We start from the raw sequence: 10,013 nt of genomic DNA on the forward strand, positions 1-10,013 counted from the left end.
GGTGCCAATAATGATGATGAAATAGTGTATAAAGCAAGGGATATGAAACGCGGCACGTGCCATCGAATCTCCCTTTGTTGGCTATCCTGGTTGTGGGCCCTCCTAGCTTCTTGTGACAATTAACCCCCTCCTAGCCAAACCCAGGACAGTGCATGAAGTAACAAATGACTGGATGGGGATCTGGCCTTTATTTTCAAGCATTAAGCAACATAATTTTAGGTTTGTGATTATGCAGTAGAGAGTGTGTGTAGTGAAAGGAAAATCATATTTGAATACCCACACTTCAGGTTTTCATTGATGCCACTGTCACAGCACCAAAATGTGATTGTTCTCCTCTTTTCTCTTCATCCTCTTCTATGTCCATTTAAGCAAAGTACATGGAAAGCTATACACTGATCTAATGTGCAACAAGGTAACACTGACCTTCCCATTAGGGGACAGCCTTTGCTTGACAGAGTTGGTCCTTAAACTGCTGTTTAGAATGGCAGATGAGTCATTTACTGCTTTGGCCATTAGTAGTCTCTTTCACTGTTTCAGTGCTGTGGAAACAGGCAATGTCATTATCCCACAGGTTAAAAAGTAAAGAAAAAAACATCTTTTCTCTTCACAACCAAATTCCCATCCAGACAACCAAGGAGGCTTTGCACGTTGAAGGGTGTTAATTCACCTAGCCAGCAGGAACCTTTAGCTTAATGAATTGTTACCATTTCTGTAGACACAATGCCACAGCAGTTAATCAAAGCAGTGACTAGATGTAAAGTCCAGTGATCTAGTCAACCACTACATTTTGTGAAATGAGACTAAGTGTGGGAATGATTTAGTTATTTTTAGCAGAAATTAAAGCCACCAAGATGCATTAACAAAATAGCATGGTGATTCATGACCTTTCCATTGTATTGTGCTGAGTGCAACCTAGAATGGAGGCCTGCAGAACTCTAGGCATGTCTAGATTGGTTTTTGGTGTCTAAGTAGACCGAAGTTGTGTGTAGTTACCAAACCTACCAAGTGCCAAAATGGTGACTGTCACTCATACTTCTGTGCTTCCACAGAGTGCAAAGCCAGCATCAGAAGCCCCAGTACCTTCCCCTCTTTCTGGTGGAAAGGATAAAGATGGTGAAGAGGAGGAAAATGACTATGAACATTCACCTGCTACCATACCACAGCTGAAGGAACATAGCAACAAATCTTCACCTGTTACCACGCTATATCCATATGAAGATGATGCTGAATCTCCACCTGCTATTGCACAGTGCCCAGATGAATATGACAATAAACCTTTGTGTATTGTACTGGAGTCTGAGTATGACGGCAATGACTCTTCACTGTGGCTGGAGAAGCATGGCCATGAATCTCTACCTATTGTCACACCACTGCCTGAGGAAGATGACAATGAATCTTCATCTGTTATGGCACCAGAGCCTGAACATACAAAATCTGTAAGTCCTATCTTTCATCAGCACTGTATTTGGTGTAATCAGAGCAGCATGTTTCTGATAAGACAGCACTTGCATGAAGACTCTGAGGGCTGGAGTCCCACCATGATATAGTGCATCACCCAAGCCACTAACCCCAGGAAATTCTGCTTTGACTTTTTATATTTAGTCATGATTTTCCTGTGATTCTGACAGGGCCTGTGAATTAGTCACAGTATCAGATAAGAAATAGCATTGTATCTTTGGATGTTGCTGGTGTAAAAAGGAGCAACTTTATCCAAAGTGTCTGTGTAGGCTCTCTGTCACTAGTGGAGAAAGTGGTTGTTGGATGCAGATCACAACCTTGCATAATACATGGGAGAAACTGTCCTCTGGAGGTACCTGTCCCTCTCCACATACTCTTTGAGTAGCTACATGAACAGATTAGACCACGCCTTTAACTATTACATGACTGAAGTTTGATGAGAAGAATCCTGCACATCTCTGCATTGTAAAGAGAAAGAAGGTCTCTGAAGGACTAGAATGAATCCTAATGGCTACTGCCTAAAGCCTGAAATACTGATGAGAAGTCACTCCAATAGTTAAGATCAGAAAAGGGAGATGCTACCTGCTTCTATTCAAGATACTTACATACAAACTGAAGAGTCTTTTGGATACCCATGAAAATGCATGGGCATTAAGGAACAAAACTGTGGGACCCTGGACAGATCTATTCCTGTATCTTTGCTACACAGAAAATTCCTTGTTTCAGTCAACTTTCAGAAAATCAGTGAAAATTAGAAATGTAACCAGCCATGAATGTATCTAAAACTGGGCTTTCATTTTTGCCAGTTTAATTTGAGAGGTGGACGGCAAACCCAATCAATTTAAGAGGTCTGGATGTGGCAAGCAGCATCCTCCTAATAGTCTGAATTTGAAATACCTGTTCTGGGCTGTGTCTATAAGACACCTTTCTGACTCAAAACAATTTCTTGTCACAGATCTGCACATACTCTGCAGTCAAACCTGCCCTGTCTGAAAACTCAGAGAGTTTATGCAGAGAGACAGATGAGCAACCAAAGAAATCTCAGATGACACATGAGGAGATCCTAGAGAAACTGAGTATGTATTCTGTAGTTCTTGTCTGATAAAGCAGTGAACTGTACTAAATATTAATTCTCAGCTGAGTATCAAGAGTCTCGTGCAACTCCCTTATACAAACTGTGATTGTACTTGGAGAAAGTGAGAGAGCATGTTGGGTATTCCTTCTGCTCCTGAGGGCAGTTGTGACCAGACTGGATTTGCCTGAGCTTCCTTCTATGCCAAAGGCAAAAGCAGAGATTGTTTCTGGTTGAGCAGAAGGCTGTGACCTGATTTTTAAGTGAGTGTCTTTAATTTTGTTTCTTTCAGGGAGCATTGTGAGTGTGGAGGATCCCAAGAATAAATACACTCAATTTAAAAAAATTGGCCAGGGGTAAGTCCATTCACAGTTACTTATACAAAAACAAGGGCCAGGTCTTTTGCTGATACCACATGAGGTGTGAAGTTGGGCAAGCTCCAGACATCTTTAGACACTGGGTTTGGATTCTCCTGTCCCTCAGTACTAGTCAGAATTTATAACTGTGGGCAGAGAAAAAAAATAATTGAATGTCTCAAAATAATGTGTCTGTGCTAGGGAAAGGAGAAAAAAACATTGCCTAAAAGAGCCACTTCCCACCTGATAGTTGTTAGGTAAGTAACAACTTCCAATATGGCTTCAAATATTTGTGATGGGATTGCTAACTACCTAGTTTAGACACTGACACCAGAGATGACATAATAATCTCTCTTTTCTAGCAGAGGGAGTAACCCCCAAACATTCAGTTATAAACACAGTGTCGATGCACAAAGCACTTGATGAGAAAAGGCATCAGTTGCTTATGATGCTCCTCCCTTTTGAAATCCAACTTTGCTTACAGTAAATAGCTTTGATTGGAAGGATTTCCTATGTGAGGAGGCAAGAACAAGGGAAATTACATCGAAACTAAGTCTCTGGTTGGTATTTTAAATGCAGAATCCCTGCTTGGATTGGTCCGAGTTTCCTCAGCTGTGTTGCAATCCAGGAGGGCAGGTGCCATTTGTGTAACACCAGGGTGATCACACTGCTGTCACTGTGACAGAAGCTGTTTACTGGCATGAAGAGATTCTTTTCTGCCTTAACTGTCTGTGAGGTTTGAACTCAGTCTGGCACATTGCTGGCCTAGAAGTGACACATGCTACGGAAAACCAAGCATGCTCCTGCTCTTTCTCTGGAAGGCTTTATCATAGATAAATCCTTTTTGGTACAGCACTTGTGGGAAGGGCTTTCTGCTCCATTCATTCTGTCAGCCCTTCTCCTTAGATTCCAGCTTGCATTATACCTGAAGCTTTGGTTCTAACTGTAATTTGTAAAATGTCAGTGGACACTTAGAGCTGTGCCAGTGTGACCGTTTCAGGCTATGCCTTTAAGAAAGGGACTGGAACACTCTGGCTGAATGTTTTGGTGTCAAAAGGAAAACAAAGATATTCTAAACGAATTTCATTGGTAGATTGGTAGAATGCAACTTTAAATTTTAGTCTTAGTTTGGTCTGAATCTCAGTCAGTTCTGTTTGTTTTCATCTCAAAAGATGTCAGCTAAGGACAGGAGAGTCAGAATAAACATGTGCATGAAGCAGATTATTGCTGTCACCATAAGAATACGACCATCACCCTCAGAATCTTTTGGCAGTCTTAGGAGTGATCTTTATCCAAGTAAGATTGTACAAAGGTGCCTCAACAACTAGAGGAGTGTGCTGCTGTAACCAGCCCATGACTGATGCCACAGGCCAATTTAGAGTGATGGGAAAGATCTCATAGAAAAAATAATTGCAAAGATAATGAAAGACGACAATCAGGAGGAGCCAGACTGCTGCACCACTTTTTCTTTCATGATAGAATTAGATTCTATCTTGCATATCCTGCATGGCAGAGGGATGGTGGCCTGCTGCACTGTGTGCTGCAGGATGAAGGAGTAGATGAACAAAGGTGGTTTATAAACACTACAGGCAATGGAGATTTCTTGTCTGGGCTTGATTTCACTTACAAGGACTAAACCACTAAACTTATTTCTTTGCTCTGTTTTGCTTCTAGGGCATCAGGAACAGTTTATACAACAGTTGACATCACCACAGGACAAGTGGTAAGTGTCAACTGCCCCAGCAGATCCTGCAGGTCTTCAGCACCTTCCTCTTAAGTGCAAATTGCAGTGGGGCTTTCAGGTCACCTGTACTGCAAAGGCTGTTCCTCTGAAGCACAGACTAGTGTCAGCAGACAAAATCCATCATCTACTCTCTTCAGCTTCTCAGTTTGCTCTTTATGGGCAAAGTAGTTCTGCTGCAGTAACTGGACATTTACTGTGGCTATCCACTTTTTATTAGCCATTACACACAGGGACTGACTAATGCCTGAAAAGGTGCCTGCAAAGGTCCTGGTCTCACTGCAGTCAGGAAGAGCCTTGGTGCTCTCTGTGCTCAGGCTAATAGGGGCAATTTAACACTAATTTCCTTTTCCAAGATAGAATTTTTGAATGTATAGAAACCCTGCCAGAAAATCTGTCTGGAAAAGCAGGAATGAGAGCAGAGGGCTGGTCTCTTCTGTGCCATGTTGAGAGCAGGACTCGACAGAGGAGGTGACTGCCCACAAGACAGTTTGCTATAGCTCAGCTATGGCACTCCACAAACACTCCCATGGTCATTCTGATCTTGTGTAACAGACTACTCAGGTTAATGGTTTTAAATGTCATTTCAGGTGGCCATAAAGCAAATAGATCTCCATCGACAGTCCAGAAAGGAACCTATTCTTAATGAAATCCAAATCATGAGGGGAAGTCAGCATGCCAATATTGTGACCTATTTAGACAGGTAAGGAGTTCTGCTGTTATCCCGTCTATGTTCATCTAGATACTGCAAGCCAGAGATTAAGTGGCAGAACATTGAATGCCTATTCATTTTATTCTGTCTTCATTCAACGTTGACCTGGAAAGGAAAATCCACTGTAGGCTTTTTCATAAGGTAGTTTTATCTCTGCACATTCATCTCAATGCCATTGTTTTCTTCTTTCAGCTACCTAGTCCATAATGAACTCTGGCTAGTTATGGAATATTTAGATGGAGGTTCATTATTCAATATTGTTACCCTGGTATGCATGGATGAAGGACACATAGCAGCAGTCTGCAGGGAGGTAAGGGATCCCATGTGTGCTTCTCATTATTTGAACAGGATGGTACTTCTAACATAAGCAATGCCATTTTCAGAGCCTTTGTTTCTCTGTGGCTTTTAACACATGAAGAAGAAAGAGCATCTTAAGTGAACTGCCTGCCAGTGCTTCTTAAGAACTGTACTTCTTAAATTTGGTTGTTACACTCTTGTATACTCTTATTGCACTATCCCTTAATTTTACTTTGGCTATTCTCAGCTTTGCCTCTTTCAGCATTTCCCTGGAGTGTGTCTGTATTGGATTCCTTGCCTGTGAAAGCAAACATGCTGGTGGCAGAATTTTAAAATAACTGCAAAGAAAAACAGACTTATTTGTCACAATCTTCATCTTGGAAGGGTAGCGTTCCACTCAAAATGGTGTTTCCTTCTGACAAACAACTAACATGCTATTGCCAAATCTGGTGTAGAGCCTAACCATAAAAATCTTTGTTATGCAACCTCCCACCTGAAAGAGATCTGCTTCATAGTGAAGGAGGGGACCATTTCTGTTCTATCAAACCAGAGTTTGTCATATGGCTGGAGGCAGCACATTCATTGCAACAGCAGTCATTCTGTCTGTGCTTTCGAGGGATAGTCTGTAACAATTGACATTTCTCTTCCAGAAGTTCCTACGCCTTCATTTAAAGCACCCTTAATAGTGTTGGACCAGCAAGCTAGGCCTCTTGACAGCACAATATTCCAGAAATTAAATCTTCTAAAGACATTCCTTTCTTATGTGATCAAATCAAGCAATTCATTTTTACCCTCAGGTTTCTTTTGTATTTTTTTAGTGCCTTCAAGCGCTGCATTTCCTTCATTCAAATCAACTGATCCACAGAGACATCAAAAGTGACAATATCCTTTTGGGAATGAACGGATCTGTCAAACTGGGTAGGTATTGGTCAGGCACAGCATTCCCAGGATGTGGTGTGGGGGTACTTTTGACTGACTGCCAGTGACCTGAAAGGGATGTCTGTGGTAGTGCACTGACCACTGCTGCAGCTTTAAGAGTGCAGTTCCAGTGTGCAGGGAGATGTAGAAAGGAAAACCAATGTAAAGAGTGGCTTAGGTTTGGGTAGGTTCTTTCCAGAGTGAAGGAATTGCAACCTTTTGCTTAGTTGTGGCTTTAACAATACTTTTTTTTCTCCTCAGCTGATTTCGGCTTCTGTGTTCAGATTAACTCCAAGCAGAGCAACACAGTGGTTGGGACTTTATACTGGATGGCCCCAGAAGTGCTAGAAGAAAAGCCATACGGCCCCAAAGCAGACGTTTGGTCACTTGGGATCACAACAGTAGAAATGCTGGAAGGCAAACCTCCTTACTATAGTAAAAGTCCTCTCAGGGTAAGGTGCAAATAAATAGATATCATTGTCTTTCTCATCTGTCCCCGTTTTGTCTCCCATGAGACAAAATCCCAATCACATCAGCTTGAACTAAGTTCCACCAACATCTGCTTCTAAAAATGTCACTGAAGCACATAAGCACATCCTGGAGCTTCGGTTACGTCACTCGGAGAACCTCAAGAGTGAAGTGACATGTTGCCAGTGCAGAAATGTGCTGTACTTGAAATTTCTCCTGCAGTTTATTACCATTGTATATTTTAGGCATGTTTTGCAAGTTTAAGTTTGAATAGTTCAAAATATTTCTCTTAGGTTTCTAAATATCAGCTTGCCAAAGCAGGATGAACTCATCTCTCCTCGTGTTAGCTCTTGGTTACAAGTGAACCTTTTTAGATATTGCTCACAAAATTGGGTTATAATTCCTGGGCCTGAGGAATATCAGATAGAAGGACTTGCTAAGCTGTACAAACATTGTCAGCTGCATGGAAGTGAGGGTCCTTGACTTTCCTTAAGAAAGGCTAGATGCTCTTGAGGAGGAGAAAAGTTGGAATCTTCAAGTGTCTGGATAGGCTTGTGTGCACAGAAGGACCATGCCAGATGTTTATGCACATCATGGAATGGAATTCACAGAAGATTCAACACAGATGAATACTCCCAATCCTCAAGTAACACTATATGTTGTTCCAGCTCTTCTCTGTCTCTGAAGATGACCATGAAAACATGAAGCAAGTATAACAGATTTAATGTTATCTTTCCTGAAAAAAAAAATGCCAAATACCAAAATTTTCTAGAACAGGGCTTTAGAGAGATAAACTGATGGTTTTGAGGTTATTTCTTGGTATAGAGACATCATCTCTTACCCTCTGTCAGGGAAGAAACTGTTGCTGGAGACTGGACCCTAAAAACCAGAGAGGCACCTGTATGAGTACTTGTGGGTATGAAAGAGAGATGAAATCTTGTGCTTCCTTTTTCTCTAGGCCATGTATCTGATAACAACCAAAGGGGCACCAAAGCTGCAAAACTCCAAGCAACACTCTGCTCAATTTTCTGATTTTCTGAACTGCTGCCTGGAGATGGATGTGGGCAGGCGAAGTTCCACCAAGGAACTTCTGCAGGTAAAATGCCAAGTGACTGCAAGTGAAACAGCTACACTATGTAACAGTTTTCTCATTACCTACACTTGAAGACATCAACAGATCCTCCTCATATTAATCTCCAGTCTTGGTGGTTTTCAAATGAAGAATAAGTAGAATCACAGAGTGGTTTGGGTTGGAAGGGACTTTTAATGTCATCTAGTCCAACCTTTTGCAGAGAGCAGGTACATCTTCAAATAGAGCAGGTTGCTCAGAGCTGGAATGTTTCTAGGGATGAGGCATCTACCACATCTCTGGGCAATCTGTGCCAGTGTTTCACCACCCTCAGCATAAAAAATATATCCCTTATTTCTAGGCTAAACCTCCCCTCTTTTAGTTTAAAACCCTCATCCAGTATCCTGTTGTGACAGACCCTGCTAAAGCATCCCTCCCCATTTTTCTTATAGGCCCCCTTTCTGTACTGAAAGGCTATAATAAGATGTCCTGGAACCTTCTCTCCTTCAGACAGAACAACCTCAACTCTCCCAGCCTGTCCTCACAGAGGAGGTGCTCCGGCCCTCTGACAGTTTTTGTACCTCTGGTGTTTTTTTCATTTTGTCAGTATACCCAGGTTTACCTGGTGGCAAAATATCTCTAGTGCAATGATACCAGGCAGACACTGCTCTCACTGCATCCCAGAGCTGAGTCCATCAGCACTCTGTCACTTATCTCCTGGCTCTTGTCTTGGTGCTGAAAACCTGTACCTCAGTGGCCTTCAGAAAAACACATGGGCCTAGGCACTACTGGCATGACCATTTCCTAGAGGTACTGGGGTTCCCTGAGGAATGGCTTGTGCACCTCAGCTTTTTTGATAATTAAAATAGCCCATGGCTTTAGAAAACAGGAACCTAAGTGGTTTGAGTTTCCTGAAAGTAACACAGCCCTGGGATAGCAAGCAGCATTCCCAGAGCACTGGTGGGGTAGGGTAGAAATCTCAGCTAGCTGAAAACAACTTGAGAAATGGATTGATGGGATTGTGGGCCATGGCTACCAGTGATGGCAAGGTATTGGACACAACGCAGGTGCAGATGGCCCCCTCACTCCTGCTTCTGCGCATTTCTGGTAACCACTGCTTGAACCCGTGAGTAAGTGAATTTGGAAAGTAATGATTCATTTCTTGTTTTTGACTTTGGACAGCATCCATTCTTAGAATTAGCCAAGCCCCTCTCCAGACTCACGCCTCTCATCAGGGCAGCACAGGCGGGGAAGAACAGCAGCTGCTAGTGCTCAAAGCCAGCTCACAGCTGAGAACAAATGTCTGATTGAACCTCAGGTCTTGTGCTGCCCAACAGATGGACAAATGAACAAACCAGCACTTACAGTCCTTGTGGTAGGAGGGAGATAACTCCCCTATTCTGTTTCCCTTCATTTCCTCCAAATTGTCTACCTTTTCTCCCCTCTTTTTTTTTTAATTCAATTTTTTTTTACCCTCCAGTAGTAAAATGTGATCATTTGTTGCCTTCTTGCTTTCTGGCTCCTTTATTTATATTTAGGTGAAGCAGAGCTTAAGACAGGCAGGGAATGACCATCCTACTCTACAGGTGAACATATGTTCCTTGTGTTTTGGTTTGGCCTCCATGCCAGGTCCCTACACTTCTGTGTCTTGGTGTGAGTCCAGCTACTTGATGCCACCATCATTGGAGCTCTGCTGAGGCTGCTTGACTTCCTGGCCCCCCTCAAGTGCCTCTCCCAGCCCAGTCATGGATTTCACTGTTGCAGCCTTTGTGTTTCCTTTGTATTATTTTGGGCAGCGATCATTTGCTGTTGTAACACTCACACACACACACACTCTCTCAGGAAAAACAGTTGCACAGTGTGGTCATCTCACATGCAGAGATCAAAGATGTGATTTCCCTGAATAAAGCTATGAGTAATAC

The 10,013-nt window shown here is 42.4% G+C and overlaps 1 protein-coding gene across 1 annotated transcript; it reads left to right on the forward strand.

Moving 5' to 3' along the window:
• The first annotated feature begins 1,013 nt into the window (after window positions 1-1,013).
• LOC137445525 (serine/threonine-protein kinase PAK 3-like) lies at window positions 1,014-9,559 on the forward strand. Its single transcript, XM_068147371.1, has 10 exons — window positions 1,014-1,436; window positions 2,414-2,534; window positions 2,823-2,886; window positions 4,561-4,609; window positions 5,218-5,330; window positions 5,532-5,649; window positions 6,455-6,554; window positions 6,816-7,006; window positions 7,981-8,118; window positions 9,274-9,559. The coding sequence occupies exons 1-10, from the start codon at window positions 1,014-1,016 to the stop codon at window positions 9,358-9,360; spliced, it is 1,404 nt and encodes a 467-aa protein (XP_068003472.1). The 3' UTR covers window positions 9,361-9,559.
• The last annotated feature ends 454 nt before the right edge of the window (window positions 9,560-10,013 follow it).

Source organism: Melanerpes formicivorus, unplaced genomic scaffold, assembly GCF_026170545.1.
Source record: "Melanerpes formicivorus ecotype bairdi unplaced genomic scaffold, bMelFor1.0.p_v2 SCAF_14, whole genome shotgun sequence".
NCBI classification, from domain to species: Eukaryota; Metazoa; Chordata; class Aves; order Piciformes; family Picidae; genus Melanerpes; species Melanerpes formicivorus.

Coding starts and splice junctions, on each gene's coding strand:
- LOC137445525 (XM_068147371.1), top strand. CDS start 1,014: ATGGTGACTGTCACTCATACTTCTGTGCTTCCACAGAGTGCAAAGCCA. Junction 1,437..2,413: donor AGCCTGAACATACAAAATCT/GTAAGTCCTATC, acceptor TTCTTGTCACAG/ATCTGCACATACTCTGCAGT. Junction 4,610..5,217: donor ACATCACCACAGGACAAGTG/GTAAGTGTCAAC, acceptor ATGTCATTTCAG/GTGGCCATAAAGCAAATAGA.